Here is a 20,130-nt window from a genome sequence, read left to right on the forward strand (position 1 = left end):
ACCAAAGACAGCATTTGACCACAAGAACCTGATACCAATTGTAAAGCATGGTGGTGGAAATATTATGGTTTGGGGCAGCTTTGCTGCATCAGGGCCTGGGCAGCTCACCATCATATAATCCACTATGAATTCTTCATTGTACCAGAGGGTGCTTGGGGATAATGTGAGGCCATCTGTCGGAAAGTTGAAGCTCAACCGAAGGTGGACTTTGTAACATGACAATGACCCTAAACATACCAGTAAATCCACCAAGGAATGGCCGAAAAGAAAGAAATGGACGGTTCTGGAATGGCCAAGTCAAAGCCCGGATCTAAATCCCATCGAGATGTTGTGGGGGAATTTGAAACAAGCGGTGCATGCAATTGTGCATGCTGTGCAACAATTTTTTGTTGAATAAATTCTTGCAAAGTCAATTCTTCATTGTTTTTTGTTCAATTAGATCACCTTTATCTATCGATACTGTTTAAATGAAGATCAAATATTGATATGTCCACAAATGTTAAAAAGATTTAAAAAACATTTCATGGGGTGTACTTACTTTTTCCATAAGCGAAATTTGCATTTATGTTTATTTAAATTATACAATGGACTACAAAATGTAAATGTTTCATGATATTTGTTATATTATATCACCTTTATCTATCAATATTGTTGAAATGAAGATCAAATAGCTGTATGTTGAAATATGTTGAAAAAGTCAAAACTTTACATGGGGTGTACTTACTTTTTCACGTGACTGTACAGTGTACATATACATATACATTTGCATATACATATTGCTTGCAGGATGGCCTAGAGGTACACATGCTCTCCTCTAAGCTGTGGTCCTGGGTTCGAACCCCGGCCCAGCTATAAGCTATCATCCTGGTGTTTCACATTCAGAGTGATTTATCAATGTGTGCGCCAAGTCCTTCAGATGCTGCTAAACTGGACATCGCGTCTGTCGCCATTAGTTGGTGGATGTTAAAGATCCCACGGTGTTCTTTGCAAAGAGTAGGTGATCTGTCGCCCCCACCATGAACAAATTACAAATTGGTGTCCCAACTACAATGGCAAACCACCCAATATAATCCTTGACAAGAAACTGCGTCGGCACACAGACGCTCTGTAACAGGGGGTGGGGGTATGGTATGTTGGGGGGGTAACATTTCATTGATATTGTGTATATAATATATACATAGCTCCATATCAGCAGGTGGACAAAAAGTCCTTTTGTTTGGCTTTAAATAAGGGGAACTATTCAAAGAGCAGACATAAACCCAAATGTGTGTGTAACTCCTACAGCAATTCATATACATGGTGAGGTTCATTTGTTTGACAATGTCAGGATGTTCTCAGAAACAAGTGAACGTATCGGTGGCTAAGTCCAAATGTTGGACAGGTAGCCACCCCATGGCAGGTTTGCATATTAGTCATTCTTAATTCATTTACACAATCTGTATGACTTGACTTGCCTTGAGTTGATTCGACTTGACCAGCCTAATTTAGTCCACTACAGGATGAAGACCCCCCCCCCCCCCCCTCAACATGGTATATTCTGTTCTATTCAATTTGAGGTCATGATACTCCAGTAAATTTTAAATTTCAACCCTCCAACTCATCTTTGATCTTTCTCTATTTATATAACTCCTCAATATGATGTTCCAACCTAAAAATGCCCCCAATGATCCTCAGGGTTACTTTAACCCATTCCTTCTCCTAAATTACACATTTCTTCTCCACAAGGAATAACTTACACTCTCTATATCCTCATGGATTCACTTACAAATCCTTCTTTGTTTAGGATTCACTTACACATTCCATATTCTCAAGGATGATCTGGACGGCGTTGGGAAGAAGCTTGGCAGTTTTTTCCTTCTTCACAAACTTTACCATTGGCACCGGAATTGAGATCTGAAAAAAGGCCACGATGAACAAGAGGGAGAATTGCTTTGGAATACAATCTCCCCTGCAGGTGAGATATTTTCTAAGTCTAAAAAGGACATAACTCTGAAAAGTTGATGAAACTCCCTGAAACTCGAGCTTGTTCTGTAAGTTATCATAATAAAGCCATGTACCAAGTTTCAGGTGAATATGTTAAAAGGTAAGGGTGGAAAGTCTGTAAAACCACAGATGGGATGTGCGGACGGATGGACGGACAGATGGATGGACGGACAGATGAATGGACGGACAGATGAATGGATGGACTGATGAATGGACGGACAGATGAATGGATGGACAGACAGAATGACGGACAGATGGACAGACTGACAAATGATGGACAAACAGACGGATTGATAGACAGACGGATTGACAGACAGACATATGGACGGTGGACGGACAGATGGACAGACAGACAAACAGATGGATAGACAGACGTATGGATGGACAGACATACGAACGGACAGATGGACAGACAGACAGACAGACAGATGGATGGATGACAAAAGGACAGCAGACAGACGAACAGACAGATGACAGATGGACGGACAGACAGTCGGAGGACAGATGACAGACGGACAGATGACGGATGGACATACGGACGGATGGATGGACAGATGGATGGACGGACAGGCAGAGGGAGAGCAAAGCTATAGTCCCCTCCAGTGAAACTGGAATGGGACTAACACTGATGAATACTGCAATATTTTGGTCACATGATCATATCCAGAAGTATTTGTGCATTTCAGTTAGAGAAGCCACCTGGGTGCTTTGCATGGGGATTGAAGATGGGGTGAGGGATATCAATTGGGGTGTTTGAGCTGGCTATCCTGCTTTTACACAAATACTGTATATCAATTACACATTTCCAAATACTTCAGCAACGCAGGACCATTGTGTTATTCACAAATTTACACCAGCCATTTGATTATACACAGACACCTGTCTATTAACTCTGTTGATAGTACACAGGTGTGTGTAACTCTGTGGCAGCTGAAATAAAAAAAACCGTTTCGATCTGTTTCACGTTTTAATTTTTCAAAACTTTCCAATATGAATGGCTCATGTTTACAATGGTTAAACAATATTCCAAATGTGAGGCCTGCAAAAGTATTCACACCCTACAAATAATGCAACATTTAGATGAATTATGAATTGTGCAGAAACAATTTTTCCAAATGAACTTTTTTACCTGCAAAAAACATGTACAAACTAGAAAGAGCAATCAGAGATTGCAGGCCCTCACCAGGACGCATTTTCAGTGGTTTTTAAGGCTTTTGTGTTAAAACAAATATGTCGGCCGAACCACGTGACCGAAGACGTCATTATTTTTCTCCACCAATTTATCCCTAGATGATGCTCAAGCAATTTCATCTTGATCGGATGAAGTTTTGTACTTGTTGAATTATGACGTCAAAATGGAGGCACCAATGACATCATCATTAACATATTTTATTCCCCATGGAGAGTTCTTTACAATGAGCCATGTCTCCTTTTTTTCTATTCAGCACTTTCGGAGATATATAGTTTCGGTTTTTCGGTTTTTCCAAGATGGCGCCCATGCCACGTGACCTATGACGTCATAATTATCATTAAAATTTTATACAGGTGGAGGTGCACCTATGGTGAAAATTTCCTGTCAATCGGACCAACGGTTGCAGAGAAAATAATTTTTATTCTGTGCAGACAAACAAACAAACAAACGGACAGACAGACAGACAAATGAAAAATCACTCATAGAGCGACACTCACAGAGCGACCTGTCTGCAAACCCTGGCTAAATCACCTGAGTTCATCCCCACCGTACAAAACAACATCAAGCTCACCCTGTTCAATACCCGGTCCCTCAACGACAAAAGCCTCATCCTGAACGACTACATCCTGGAAAATAAACTGGACTTTCTCTGTCTCACTGAAACCTGGCAACAACCTCTGGACTACTTCTCACTCAACCTCACTACACCCAATGGATATTCTTACACCAATAAACCACGCTCGGAGGGCCGAGGTGGTGGAATTGCCGTAATTCACCGACAAGACATCAAGACCAGCCTCATCCCCATCTCATCTGCTCCATCATTTGAACACCTGGCTTTTAAACTCTCTGGTCACACACAGTCAGTCATGGCTGTCGTCTACCGCCCTCCCAAACCACACCCATCATTCCTGTCTGACTTCTCCTACTTTCTGACCCAGCTCTGTTCCCTCTCCCCCTCAATCCTCCTCCTCGGTGATTTCAATATCCACATGGACTCCACTGACTCCACAATAACCACTGACTTCACTGATTTACTCACCTGCTTTAACCTCACTCAACATGTCAACTTTCCTACCCATAACCGTGGGCACATTCTCGACCTTGTCTGCTCTACTGGACTAATTTTGCACCATCTCTCTGGCTCCGACCTCACCCTCTCTGACCACTTAGCCATCACTATGACCATCAACATCCCCGCCCCAACACCAAGGCATTATCGCACTATCAACTTCCGTAAGCTAAACGCTCTTTCACCTGCCTCATTCTCATCCACCCTCTCTGAAAAAATGTCCACTTCTCCCTTCATTGACCTCCACACCCCTTCTGACCTCACTGACTACTACAACCACACTCTCTCCTTCTGCCTCGACCAGCTTGCGCCTATGAAAACCAAAACAGTTTCTTTCACCCATTCTGCTCCCTGGTTTACCCCTGAACTCCGCCTGATGAAAACTCATGCTCGCCAACTTGAAAGACTCCGCAATAAAACAGGTCTCACAATTCACTCCCAAGCCTACAAGGACCACCTACAACACTACAAAGATGCCCTCTCCCGTGCCCGCTCCGCCTACTACTCTCAAATTATCCACTCTGGCTCCGGAAACCCAAAAGCACTCTTCTCTACAATAAACAAACTCCTCAGCCCCCTGAACACCACCACCCAGTCATTCACAGTAGACAACTGCATCTCCTTCCTTTCATTCTTCCAATGCAAAATTGACAACATCTACAACAGCTTAACCACCACCGCACCCGCTCCCCCTCAAACCACCTGCCCCCCCCCCTTATCCTGCCAACCCCTGTCTCAATTCTCCCCAGTCTCCCCTACTGACCTCTCTGAACTCCTCATAGGAATGAAAACTGCCACCTGCACTCTTGACCCCATCCCCTCCAGCTTTGTCAAGGCCTCCCTTCCTGCTCTCTCTCCACTTATCACTGCAACAATAAACTCCTCCCTGTCTACAGGCATCGTCCCACCATCCCTCAAAATTGCTGCTGTTACCCCCATTCTGAAAAAACCTGGACTCAGCCCTGGCACCCTAAATAACTTCAGACCCATCTCCAACCTACCCTTTCTGTCAAAAGTTTTGGAACGCGCTGTAGCCACTCAACTTAAACATCACCTCTCTGCCAATAACCTGTATGAAACACTCCAATCCGGATTCTGCTCCAACCACAGTACTGAAACTGCTCTCCTCAAAATCACCAACCTTCTCCTCTCCTCTGACGCTGGCAACCTCAACATTCTCATCCTCCTCGACCTCAGCGCCGCCTTTGACACCATCGATCACACCATCCTCCTCACCCGACTTGAAACCACCTTTAACATTACCGGCACTGCCCTCTCTTGGATCAAATCATACCTCTCTGACAGACGCCAGTTCATCTCCATCAATAACTGCAAATCCCCCACTGCTCCCCTCCCCCAAGGTGTCCCCCAAGGTTCAGTTCTTGGCCCCCTCCTCTTCATCCTTTACCTGTCCCCCCTCGGTCACTTAATCCGCCGTCATGGTCTCCAATTCCACTGCTTCGCCGATGACATCCAGCTTTTCATCTCCACCAAGTCCATCTCCACCGCCACCCACTCTATCCTGACAAACTGCATCACTGAAATAAAATCCTGGCTTCAAATCAACTTCCTCAAACTTAACTATGATAAATCTGAAATAATCATCATTGGCCCAAAAACGCTCACAAAATCCACCCATAACTTTGCCCTCAACATCGACGGTTTCCCAGTATCCACCTCCCCTCACATCCAGAATCTTGGCATCATCTTTGACCAAACCCTCTCCTTCGACAAATACACTAAACAGATCACAAAGACAGCCTTCTTTCACCTGAAAAACATCGCCCGTCTCCGTCCATCCCTCTCATCCACGCCTTCATCACCTCCCGTCTGGACTACTGCAACAGCCTCCTCTATGGTTCACCCTCAATAATCACCAATAAACTCCAATACATTCAGAACTCCGCTGCCCGTCTACTCACCCATTCCCGGACCCGTGACCACATCACCCCCGTCCTTTACAAGCTTCACTGGCTCCCCATCCTCCAGAGAATCCAGTACAAAATCCTCCTCCTGACCTACAAAGCCCTCCATAACCTGGCCTCCATAACCTCTCCAGACACACTCCCACCCGCAACCTCCGCTCTGCTGGTACCAACCTCCTGACCCCCCCCCCCCATCCGGACCAAATTCAGATCCTGGGGGGACAGGGCCTTCTCCATCGCTGCTCCCACCCTCTGGAACTCACTACCTCACACCATCAGAGACTCCTCCTCACTCACCACATTCAAAACATCACTCAAGACCCACCTGTTCAGCACTGCATTCAACATTCAACCCACAGCATCTAACCCCTGACTATCTCTTCTCCTTCTCCTTCCTTTTGCTTTGATATATACCTCTTGATTTTTGTCTTTTTGCACTTGTTTTTTGTACTCTGTCAAAGCGCCTTTGGGCTTCTTAAAAAGTGCTATATAAAATAAATGTATTATTATTATTATTATTACTTGGCAAAACAGAACAAAGTCGAATGGCACTCATAGAGCATCCTTTTAACCTCAAAAACAATTAGTTGTTGAATTTAGTGACCTGATATGAAAATCTTCTTCAACGTTTAAGTTAATCTGATGAAAATTGACAATTTTAGAATTTTGGCCTATGTTGACCTTTTGGCCTATGTTGACCTGAAAAATATTTTGTGGTTTGTTTCAGTAAGCTGATATGCAACAACAACAACACCAACATGCATTTTAAGGCCATTTTCCCTGCTAGAGCGGGGGTTAGCCTTGCGGTCCCCATGACAATCTTCTCCATTTTGCCCCATTTTCTGCATCTCTCCTTGTTAACCCCCTTGCCCGCATTTCCTCTTCCACCATCTTTAGCCAAGTCTTTCTCGGTCTTCCCCGTCCTCTACTTCTTTCTACATTCATTTCCATCACTCTTCTCAACCAGTCACTTTCATCCTTCCTCAACACATGACCAAACCATCTCAACCTGTTCCTCTTCACAGCATCCATCACAGGCTCTATTCCCATCATCTTTCGCAATTCATCATTTGTTTTCCTCTCTCTCAACGATACCCCACATTAAGCTGATATGCAAATCATATTCAGATTTCAAGTCAATTGGATGAAAATTCAGGATTTTAGGAATTTGAAAGAAGTGGTTGACCTTTGGCCTATGTTGACCTTTTGGCGTATGTTGACCTCAAAAATAATTGGTGGTTGAATTCAGTGACCACATATGCAAATCGTCTTCAAATTTTAAGCTAATCGGACGAAAAGTGACAATTTTAGAGGTTTGGCCTATGATAACCGTTTGGCCTATGTTGACCTCAAAAAAAGTTGGTGGTTGGTTTCAATGAGCAGATATGCAAATCCTATTCAGATTTCAAGTCAATCGGATGGAAATTAAAGATTTTGGAAATTTGAAAGAAGTGGTTGACCTTTGGCCTACGTTGACCTTTTGACCTCAAATATATATAGGATTTTGTTGGACCACAAACTCTAACATCTGATGAAGTTTCGTGAAGATCGGTTTAAGATTGTGACGTATAAGCAAGTATAAGTGAGCGGTCAGACAAACACACACACACAAACACACAAACACACACACACAAACACACACAAACGCACACACAAACACACAAACCGGAGTGATCAACATACTTGTCCAAAATTTTTTTTTTGGCCAAGTAACAAACGGACTCAAATGCAATTATCTCTCCTCTGGCAAGGGTATAGTAAGGGAAACATATGAAAATCTGTTAACTAAATTGTTACCAAAAGATTTCTTCACCAATATGTTTGTAAAGGTGTGTAATAACATGTGTTAAAATGTTGAAGTTCAACTCCCGTGGGAAACCCAGAAAAAAAGCTGTTGAATTCGGGTACCGAAAAATTATTTTCGAGAATTTTTATTTTTTTTAATCGGCCCTTAAGTAACTTATGAGGGTCAAATAAGGGTTTTTCATGATTCTGAGTTGATTGTTAACATTTATATTTCACCACAGACACTCCTTTGTGGAAAAATAATTTCTAAATATATCTCATTTTCTACTTTGCAGGACATGGAATCTAGCAATATGGATGAAGACGTTACTCCACCTGTGCTCAATTGCTTCATCTGTGCACGCTCGGATACACCAGCTGAAAGGCTCATACAGGCAACTCCAAAGGGATACTCAACTTTATTGAAACAAGCAGAAACTGTCGAAAATGTTACTGTTGTGGAACGTATGAAGGAGGCTCAAAAGGAAGGAAAACTGAGGTACCACCAGAAGTGTAAAAATGATCTGTACAACAACTTTGTTGCAACCACCAAGAAGTCAGCTCAAGCATCAAAGGCAGAGAAAGAGTCATCAAAGTTGAAGAGAAGACGCACTACTTGTGAGTTCAGTTCATCAACTGGCTGCAGTTCTAGAAGATCACAGTCAGTTGACCTCCTGTATAAGGATGTATGCATTCTTTGCAACCAACCAGCCCAGCTCTACAAAAATAATCCAGCACAAGCCAGAAAGAAATACAGAGTGCCAGATAATTTGACTGCAGATACACTGAAGGCAAGCTTGCTGAAGACAGCACGGAGTCGCGGGGATGACTGGGGCACTGAAGTCACTGGACGCCTGGAAGGGATCAACGACTTGGTAGCAGAAGAAACACTGTACCATTTGCGATGCAAACTTATGTTTGCGAGAGGTGACAGTTTGTCCAAGACTGATGAGGAAGGAAAAAGGAAGAGAGGACAGAGGAGTATTGATGAGGAGCGAGAGGCAGTTTTTATTGAATTCTGCGAATGGTTAGACTCAGAATTAGAGCATGGGGTAATGAACATGGACCAAGTCCATGAAAAGCTGCAGGAGTTTGATCAGTCACCAGAGAAGAGCCTTTCTTATTCAAAGCATTGGCTAAAGATAAAACTTCGAGAGAAATACGAAGACACCTTGTATTTCACAACACAGGAAAGAAGGGCAGATGTACTCTGTCTCAAAGATGGCACCGACAATATTCTGTGAGTGCATCATGCTAATCTTGACCATGGAGATGAGAAGACTCAGATCATAAAGACGGCACTCAAGTTCATATCCAATGATATTGCCTTGATTGATTTAGGTCCAAAGTCATACCCCACCACACACAGTATGACTGACATCGATAGTCAGCTGACACTTGTTCCTGCAAGCCTTCAGATGTTCTTGAGACCGATTGTCAAGACAGACGAAAGAGTTGCCGTTTGGGGGCAGAATTTTATTAAGGCCTGTCGACCTCGGTCTGGAGTATTGCCACACCAAATGGGGCTTGCCATACAACTTGATCATAGATTTGGGTCAAAATAGATGCTCAACAAGTTCCACCGGCTGGGATACACTGAGTCTTACACGGAGACACAAAACTACAAATACTGCTTCCTTAATAGTAGGAGTGGAGATGATGTTCCAGATACTTCTGGCACTCTTGACACCATTGTGGAGGAAACCGATGAACAGATCAATGATGAGGTTGCGGTTGATGCTGCGCTTGAGGATCAATCAGTGATGACAGCCAAAGTGCCAGCCAGTGAAAGTGAATTGTCAAGTAATGATCAGGTGGTCTTTATGGAGGTTGGGGAAACAAACAATGCAGTCACTCAGTTTGTTGGAGACAATATAGATTTAAACATTGTCTCTATTCACGGAAACACTCCCTTTCACTCAATGGGTTGGATCGAAGTCACCTCTCCGGCACCACCTTTGCCAGATCCACAGACAACAGCAGCTTTCCCCCGGGTGAAGTTGAAGGCACTCGACAAAGCTAAGATCCTGAGAGGAACTGAAGTAAAGATTATTCCATTTACGAACAGGAAACAGATAGGAACGAACGCGATCATGTTTCTCCCCCTCGCTGAGCTTTCCTCCTCCCTGGCTCATGATCAGCCACTCCTCACTCCAGGTGACACACTCTGGGCAGCGGGGTGGGTGATCAAAGCCAACGATCATGAGTTCCCACACTCCAACTGGAATGGCTGGATGAAGAGAATCCATGCTAATGATGCAAAGCAGAGCACACATATCGAGTTCCTCCCAGTTATTGAAGGAGACCCTAATGACCTCAACACCATCTTCTCCACTCTGAAAGAGTGCATACGGCGCGCTGGGGTCGCTATAGTGACCTTTGATCTTCCGATTTGGCTGAAGGCTGTGAATATAATAAAGCAGGCAAATCTACCCGTCATTCCAAGGTTGGGTGGTTTTCACCTGCTGAAGTCTTATCTTGGATAACATCATGGAAGATTCTGGACTACTAGATGTGATCCAGTTGATCTATCCTGGAAGTACGACAGCCAACCACATCATGGATGGAGGATGTTTTGACAAGGCAATCCGTGTTCACCTCCTCATCGATGCAGCCATCTATCAACACATCATGAAACTTGCCTTCATTGAGGAGGAGCGTGGTGACATGAAGACCTTCATGGAGAAGGTGGCTGATGGGAAGATGGGAGCCAGACACTCAGACCCAGTAGTGCCAGTGTTTGAGCAAAGGTTTGAAGAAACCTTCAAACGACTCGCAAAAGGAGGAAGAACACCTGCACTCTGGGTGGAGTACCACCACATGGTAGATGTGATCAAGGTCTTTATCAGAACCGAGCGACTTGCAGACCACAATGGGCATCTGTCCTGCATTGTTACCAAGATGCTTCACATCTTTGCCGCTGCAGGCCATCATCAGTATGCCAAGGGCGCACGGCTGTACTGTCAACTCATGAAGGAACTAGAAACTTTGCCTGCTTACAAAGGCCTGCCTTCTACAGAGCATGTCTCTGAACCCCAGTGACTATGGATGGACAATAGGTGTGCATGGGTATGAGCCAGTTCCAACACTGGACCCCACGGCTCCTGAGGAGCTATTGCAGTTCACGAGCTGTAATTGTCATGGAGATTGCAGCAACCGGCGATGCAGCTGCAAGAAGAATGGGGTCACGTGCATCTCGGCCTGTGGAGTCTGTAATGGCATTACATGCAGAAACTGCAGTCATGATGTTGTTGAGTCTGAAGAAGACAGACAATGACTGTTGAAACTTCTGACATTGTGAATGAGAAATAACTCTTGAGTATTATATATGTATGTGAAATAAAAGCTACTTTGTGTGTAAATGTAAAAGTGAAAATATAAATGTTAACAATCAACTCAGAATCATGAAAAACCCTTATTTGACCCCTCATAAGTTACTTAAGGGCCGATTAAAAAAAATAAAAATTCTCGAAAATAATTTTTCGGTACCCGAATTCAACAGCTTTTTTTCTGGGTTTCCCACGGGAGTTGAACTTCAACATTTTAACACATGTTATTACACACCTTTACAAACATATTGGTGAAGAAATTTTTTGGTAACAATTTAGTTAACAGATTTGTGAAATATCTCATAAAATGCCCTTACTAGTAACAAGAACAGCACTCAGTAGAGAGCGTACCTCCGTCAGGTGAACAGTTTACGTTTTGTATCGCAGAGTAGACCAGAAAATCACAATATATAATCACATTTAATCAAAATCATCCGTCCACAACTGTTTGAGATATCCTGCTATGTATCGTTTTTGACCCCATCTCCCAATGGTGAATGAATGAACTAGCCGGATCCGGATATTCACCAAAATCTAATCATTTCGTCCTTGTGATATACGCTACATCTCTGCCAAATTTCGTCCGAATCCGTCCACAACTTTTAAAGATATTTTGTTCAAAATCAAACTGACAGACAGACAGACAGGGGTGAAAACATAACCTCCATCCACCTTTGGTGGCGGAGGTAATCAAAATTCACTGGTTGCTAAAGTATTCAGCCCCTTAGGTAAGTACTTGGTGGAAGCACCTTTTGCAGCAATGACTGGTATGAGTTTTTTGGGTATTCGGTCTCTACAAGTTTTGCACAGTGAGATGGTGAAATCTTTGCCCATTCTTCATGTGAAAATCTCTCTAGTTCTGCCAAGTTTGATGTGGATCGTCGATGGAATGCAATTCTCAAGTCTCATCAGAAATGTTCAAGCGGGTTCAAGTCAGGACATTGACTGGGCCATTCAAGAACGTTTATTTTCTTATTCAGCCACTCCAGAGTGGCTTTAGCATTGTGCTTCAGATCATTGTCCTGATGAAATGTGAATCTCCGACCCAGTTTCTGATTAATGACTCACTCAAGCAGGTTTTCATCAAAGATTCTCCTGTACTTTGCACCGTCCATTGTCCTTTCTATCCTCACAAGCTTGCCAGTCCCTGCTGATGGAAAGCAGCCCCATAACATGATGCTACCTCCACCATGTTTGGCAGTAGGGATGGTGTTGACTGGGTGATGTGCAGTGTTAGGCCTGCACCAGACGTAACGCTTTGAATTTGGACCAAAAAGTTAAATTTTTGTCTCGTCTGATCACAACCTTTCTCCACGTGCCTGCAGTATCATAAAGATGCTTTTGGCAAACTCCATACGATCTTTTAGATGAGCCTTTTTCAGGAATGACTTCTTTCTTGCCACCTGTGCATAGAAGCCAGCTTTGTGAAAGGAACGGGATACTGTGTGATTAATGTTAGCTCTTTCACGAGCCTCGATCTTGTATTCAAAAAAAACAAAAAAACACCGACCCTCATGTCGGACAAAGAGCCTTGCAGATCTTTCAAAGTCATTCTTGGATTTACAGTGACATGCCGAACCAGTTTCCTGCTTGCCCGGCTGCCGGGTTTGGATGGGCGACCTGATCTGGGTCGGGTGTGGGTGGTATGATACATCTTCCTTTTCAATAAATGTTGGTGAAATGATGGATTTCGCCGAACTCAAATGATAAGGAGTGACTTTGAAATCTTCTTATAACCCTCTCCTGAATGGTGCTTCTTCACCACTTTATGTCTGACTTATTTGGAAAGCTCCTTGGTCTTCATGTTTACCTTGTTCATTGATCAAGTGAGTTGCACCTTAAAACTCCTTAGATAAATGGGAGAGATTTTTAAAAAATATGTAAACCACAGATTACGTACAGGTGAAACTTATCACACTTATATTTTAACCTTTCAAAAAAATTATTTGCTCCTGAAGTGATTTAGGGTTAATTATGCAAAGGGTTTGAATAATTATGTAACTGAGAATCATCTGATTTTCTCTATTAATTTAATTTATTCACATTTTATCTGAATTGTTTTTAGCTTCATCACCCTGGTGTAGTTTGTGAAGTCTTTATACATCAAGTTTGATTTAAATGATGATGAAATAATCTCAGGTGGCATCAAAAGGTGAAAACTTTGGAGGGGGGGGGCGGTGGGGGGGGTGAATACTTGCGCAGGCCTCTAAGTGTCACGTCGCTAGGTTATCAAAGAGAGACTTCTTACCCTGACATTTTTACCGAACAGGTTGGCATGGAAACAGATCCAGTTCTTTGACACAAAAAGTCGGCCTTGGTACAGGATGTCTTTCTGTAAAGCGCAGGTGAAAGCTGCGGAGACAGACAATTGGATAAAGTGGGAAACACGAGAAATCTTATACTTTACTGACTCTCAACCTTATTAGCTGTTTACCTTTTATAGAGTTCAACATTGATACACATTTATGCTCTTGTACTTGAATATGAATTGAATTGAAGAATAAACAAGCATTCTGAGTATTGCGCTGCAATACACGTCCACTACCGGCAGTCTGTCGTCCGGAAAACTGTTGGGGAAATTACCAAGGGTTATTCACCCACAGGTTCTGAATCGTTCCCAATCGGTAATTACCTCAGGACGGGCTCACCTGTGATTCGCACTCGGGACTTCGATTTATACACCTTGCAGACAGGTCAGCAGAAGCACGAGAAAATAAGTTGTTGATAAAGAACCTTTCGAGTCGCTAAATATCAGTAATTTATTATATTTTCCGGTTCACGATCAATGATCGATGTGTCTATATATGTTGCTCGGCTTGGCTCCGCCCCTCCGGAAAGCGCGCGCTGTGTCGCGCTGTTGAGGTTCGCGAGACGAGGCGAGGGTGCGCGGTGCGGCTTGAGGAGAACTCCAGAATAAACAAGAGATATCCATTTAAAAAAAAAAATTCGTTTAATTAACGATATCTGCCAAACCACGTGCCCTATCGCAAATTCCAAAAGGACATTTTAGTAGATTTGACATGCTGAACAGATCTGTTAAGTTTCCCCTCGATTGGATCAAAAATGAGGGGGCGGCTCGGTTTTAAAGGTTCATGCTTAAAAATGTCATAACTCTGAATCCATGTGATGCATGACGTCATGCTCGCTGACTTTTTTGTTCGTCATGGGTATGCGATTTTGCCTGCAAAGTTTGGTCTCGATCTGTTCAGCCGTTGCAGAGAAAAATGGGTTTTCGTGTTTTCCCGAAAAAACAATATGGCGGCCGAACCACGTGACCTGTGACGTCATAATTACCATTAAAATATTCTACAAACCGAGTCCATCATATGGTGAAAATTTGATCTGAATCGGTCCTATTATTGCAGAGAAATTGGTTTTTAAAGGAAATTAAAACTTAAAATGGCACTGAGTTAAGGATCATCAGAATTATCAGAATTCCCAAAGTTCAAAGTGCCATAACTTTGTCAAAAATGATCGAAACGTCGTGAAGGTCGAACTTGATCTGTAACTTATCATTAGGAAACGATGTGCCAAGTTTGAAATCATTTGCATTAGGAGTTTAGAAAAAAAGTCCGGGAAACTGTTCTTTGCATGACGGACTGACGGACTGACGGACTGACGGACGGAGGGCCGGCGTGCAAACCTATAGTCCCCTCCGGTGTACACCGGCAGGGGATTAATAACTCTTCTTGCTCGTGAAGGACAGTATCGTCTGTGTCTGCGGACAGGTAGAATAATGGATTAAAGTTCTTCCAGGATGCACACGCTCTTGCAGTCGCCCTGTTATGGTTAATCCCACAAATTCCGATAAATCTCAAATGTTCTGAAAACCGACATGAAGCAGGATATCTCAAAAAGTTGTGGATGGATTCGCACCACACATGGTGGATAAAATTGGTAAGTGACAAGGAAGAACTGATTCAATTTTGGTTCAGGTATGAATCTACATCTGGCCTCGCAGTGGGATACAAAACGTAAACTGTTCAGGCTGGTGGAGGTATGCGCCTACCGAGTGACATTCCCGTTGGTCCTGGTGGAGGTATGCTCTCTACTGAGTGACCTTCTAGTTGGTCCTGGTGGAGGTATGCGCCTACCGAGTGACATTCCCGTTGGTCCTGGTGGAGGTATGCTCTCTACTGAGTGACCTTCTAGTTGGTCCTGGTGGAGGTATGCTCTCTACTGAGTGACATTCTAGTTGGTCCTGGTGGAGGTATGCTCTCTACTGAGTGACATTCTAGTTGGTCCTGGTGGAGGTATTCTCTCTACTAAGTGACATTCTAGTTGGTCCTGGTGGAGGTATGCTCTCTACTGAGTGACATTCTAGTTGGTCGTGGCTGAGGTATGCTGTCTAGTGACTGACCTTCTCGTTGGTCCTGGTGGAGGTATTCTCTCTACTGAGTGACATTCTAGTTGGTCCTGGCGGAGGTATGCTCTCTACTGAGTGACATTCTAGTTGGTCCTGGCGGAGGTATGCTCTCTACTGAGTGACATTCTAGTTGGTCCTGGTGGAGGTATCCTCTCTACTGAGTGACATTCTAGTTGGTCCTGGTGGAGGTATCCTCTCCACTGAGTGACATTCTAGTTGGTCCTGGTGGAGGTATCCTCTCTACTGAGTGACATTCTAGTTAGTCCTGGTGGAGGTATGTTCTCTGCCGAGTGTTGTTCTAGTTCATCCTCAGCGTGGGGTTGGCACAGTAATTCTGTTCAGAGTATGATCCTGGCGTTAATTTCCATCAAAATGGTCGTGTCAGGGACCGATGAGAGACATGATGAGCATTACATCGGAAAATGACGTCATTTTTGTGCAAAATTTGTCGATGGATTCAAAGGGGTAACTGGCTCCTTTCTTCTACGTGGAAGTGACCCACGTATCGTTGACAATTTGAGGCCAAATTACTCACAAAGCCAAATTTTAAAACGATATAAGTACAAAGTACAGTATTTACCATGTTGTCACAGCGTTGTTAGCCTATCCCGGCCTCTGAAGGCCCAGGAGGCCCATGTTGGTGTCGTCAGCATCAGCCACTCTCTGCTGACCTCCATTTTGGACCCAATGTGGCATGCACTCCAGGTTGTGATGAGATGATGAAACGTACAAATGACTATCTGATGAAAATCTTTCTAATTCGCTGAATATGTGTTTACAAGTTATATGTTTAACCACAATTAGGATCACGACATGCACGCTTACTGTCAACAAGGCCCTCTTCTTCAGAAACTTCATTGAAGAGTTTGTGGTAGTGGATGTTTTGCTTATTTGGAGACTAGAGAAAAATCAGAAACAAAACAATATTTTAACGATCAAAATTGATAAAGTAAATATCAGCATCACCAATCATCATCATCATCACCATTCAGTGACGTATTCATGTCTCAGTAATAAAGACTTCTGGTTAAAACGACCTTGGACTCCAGTCCTTCACCTGTATGGTGTGGGCTGGCAGGATGGCCTCGAGATATTCGTCTCTAAGCTGTCTCGCTGAGGTTCGAATCCTGACCCGGATAAGATCTGTCATCCAGGTGTTTCACAGGCAGGTGGTTCATCAATGTCGCGCAGATGGACGTTAAACTGTGCGTCCTGTCGTCCGCATTAGTTGGTGGATGTCAAAGAGCCCATTATGTCTTTTGCGAAGAGTAGGTGAACGATCACCGGCACCATTAACAAATTACAAATCCCTACTCTAACCAGCAGAGGACATTGCATCAGCAGCATAGCCACGCCTCCAGCTGATGATGCTACCCATCGGCTTGTGCGGAAGAAGTCTGAAAACGAACAAAGAAGAAGAAGGAGTCATGTGGTATTTCCTTTTTGATGTTGTAACATGAGATGATATTATAGCGCTGTGGAGATTGTGTGAAAGGTACACTACTATGTAAAGGTGAGCTGTGTTGTCGCTCCACCTTATAACCATCTTGTGTGATAGTGAGAGAATCTGAAAGATCAAGACTTGTGAAGCCCTCTACCCTTCCGGAGGGGTAAAGGGACTTTCAGGCCACCTTGTCAATGCAGCCCTCCAAACGATGCATTCATTATCTGCTTCCACTGTTTCTTTGTTAATGCTTCATTTCTTCAAACCTAAAATCAAAGTACTTGTGTTTAAATGATTTCTTCGGATACAGTGTCTTTTTCAGAAAGTATTCACACCCCTTGACTTTTTTTCACATTTTCTTGTGTTACATCCTGAATTAAAAATGGATTAAATTGAGATTTTTTTGTCACTGATCTACACATAATACCACAACATCAAAGTGGAATTGTTTTTTTGAATGTTTTTTTTTACAAATTAACAATGAAATACAGAAATATCTAATTTCCATACAGTAAGTATTGAACCCCTTTGCTATGACACCTTCATATCCAATTTTCTCAGGTGCATCCTATTTTCTTTGATCATCCTTGAGATGTCTCTTCAACTTGATTGGAGTCCACCTGTGGCCAATTCAATTGATTGGACATGATTTAGACAGAAACACATTTCTATATAAGGTTCCACAGTTGACAGTGTATGTCAGAGCAGAAACTCTACCATGAAGTCCAGGGGACTGTCCGTAGAACTCCGAGATAGAATTGTGAGGAGGCAAAGATCTGGGGAAGGGGATAAAACAATTTCTAGAGAGTTTAAAGTTCCCAAGAGGAAAATGAGCTCCATCATTAGGAAAAGGAAAGAATATGGAACTACGCAGACTCTTCCTAGAGCTGGCCGTCCGACAAAACTGAGCAACCGTTCAAGAAGCACATTGGCAGGGAGGTGACCGAGAACCCAATGACCAATCTGACAGAACTACAGAGTTCCGTGGTCGAGATTGGAGAACCTGCCGGAAGGAGAACAGTCCCTACAGCACTTCACAAATCTAGGTTTTATGGGGGAGTGGCCAGACGGAAGCCATTCCCGAGAAAAAGGCACATGACAGCACACCTAGAGTTTTCAAAAAGGCACATGACAGCACACCTGGAGTTTGCAAAAAGGCACATGACAGCACACCTAGAGTTTGCAAGAAGGCACATGGCAGCACACCTGGAGTTTGCAAAAAGGCACATGACAGCACACCTGGAGTTTGCAAAAAGGCACATGACAGCACACCTGGAGTTTGCAAGAAGGCACATGGCAGCACACCTGGAGTTTGCAAAAAGGAGTGACCAAGACTCAGAGCATGAGGCAAAAGATTCTGTGATCTGATGAGACGAAAAATGAACTATTTGGCATGAATGCAAAGCTCTACGTCTGGCAGAATTGAGCACCGCTGATTACCCATGTAACGCCATCCCTACCGTGAAGCATGGTAATGGCAGTATCATGCTCTGGGGATGCTTTTCAGTGGCAGGGACTCGTATACTTGTAAAGGTCAAGGGAACAAAGAATGGAGCCAAATACTCGCAAATCCTCGAGGAGATCCTGCTTCAGAGAGCAAAAGACCTCAGACTGCGGTGAAGGTTTATGTTCCAACAGGACAATGACCCCAAACACACAGCCAAAGCAACACTGGAATGGCTTCAGAACAAGAACGTGAAAGTCCTTGAGGGGCCCAGCCAAAGTCGAGACTTGAATCCCATTGAGAATCTGTGGAAAGACTTCAAGATTGCTGTTCACCGACACTCCCCATCCAACTTGACAGAGCTTGAGCAAATCTGCAAGAGAGAATGAAAGAAACTCCCCAAATTCAGATCAGCAAGGAAGAATGGGAGAAACTCCCCAAATCCAGATGTGCGATCCTGATACAAACATACACAAGAAGACTCGAAGTTGTAATTGCTATCAAAGATGCTTGTAAGAAGTATTGACTCAGGGGGATGAATACTTATGTCAATTAGATATTTCTGTATTTCATTTTTAATTATTATGTAAAAATTTCTGAAATACAAATTCCACTTTGACATTAATGGGGTATTATGTGTATATCAGTGACCAAAAAATCTCAGTTTAATAAATTTTAAATGCAGGCTGTAACACAAGAAAATGTGAAAAAGTCACGGAGTGGGAATACTTTCTGAAGACACTGTACGACAAAAGAAAAAGTTAACATGAATCGGGGCAAGTAGGAAACCATGGCAACCAATTGATTGTTGTGTCTGAACCGGTATTGTGTAGAGAGAAAGGAAGTGCAAATAGCCCTGCGGTATACCTTTCACTACCTGGATTATAAACAGATCACATTCCGGCAAGGAAAATGCATTGACAAGCACTTCAAGTGGACTTCGCAAATATTTATTCATTTATACAAATGGCTGAGCATTTGTCAGGCGTATAGAATTTCTCTCTATGCCTTGTGTGATCTTTACACAGGGTTTATGGTTGTTCTCTGCTTTCATAGCCTTAGTTCCCCCATTTTCCCGACTCTCTGAGAAGTTAGACGGAAGTACGCCATCAATTTGCCATTTTGTCATGCCGCTGGAGGTGAATCGTCAAAACCTTGGCCATGCAATGAACTCACCTGATGAATGACACAAAGTCTGACTCAGCCTGTCATCCTTCCGAGGTCGTCAAAATGAGTACCGGCTGACTGGTAATGGGGGGGGGGGGGGGGGGGGCACTGCATCGGTGGCACAGCCGCAATTCCAGCAAATGATGCAGCCAACAGCCATAGAACCAGTTTGGGTTTGCTTCCTGATGCACCTATAAGGTGTTCGATCGGTTCTTCGCAGGCGAGGCACCTTCCCTCGAATGAATGTTAAGCTGGGTGTCCTATCTGCTCGCATTACCTGGTAGACCTTAAATATGGTGTATTTTGTGAAAAAAATGGCGAGTTATCGCTGGCACCTGAATGAATTAAAAAATTCCTGCCCAAATCGCCTTCGACCAAACGAATTTACTAGGAAATGGACACACAATTCCCAACTTGAATCGA

At 43.4% G+C, this 20,130-nt stretch overlaps 1 protein-coding gene across 9 annotated transcripts in view; it reads right to left on the reverse strand.

The window, feature by feature from the left end:
- The window catches only part of LOC137434579 (GRAM domain-containing protein 2B-like), a 114,850-nt gene that overhangs the window by 61,038 nt on the left and 33,682 nt on the right, over window positions 1-20,130 (reverse strand). For all 9 annotated transcript variants that reach the window (XM_078785683.1, XM_078785682.1, XM_078785680.1 and 6 more), the window contains exons 4-6: window positions 16,478-16,550; window positions 13,535-13,638; window positions 1,795-1,893 (exon numbers count right to left, since the gene is read on the reverse strand). In XM_078785683.1, the coding sequence (XP_078641809.1) occupies window positions 1,795-1,893; window positions 13,535-13,638; window positions 16,478-16,550 (276 nt within the window). The remainder of the gene's footprint in view (window positions 1-1,794; window positions 1,894-13,534; window positions 13,639-16,477; window positions 16,551-20,130) is intronic.

The sequence above is a fragment of the Myxine glutinosa genome, chromosome 10 (assembly GCF_964187855.1).
Source record: "Myxine glutinosa chromosome 10, kmMyxGlut1.1, whole genome shotgun sequence".
Taxonomy (NCBI): domain Eukaryota; kingdom Metazoa; phylum Chordata; class Myxini; order Myxiniformes; family Myxinidae; genus Myxine; species Myxine glutinosa.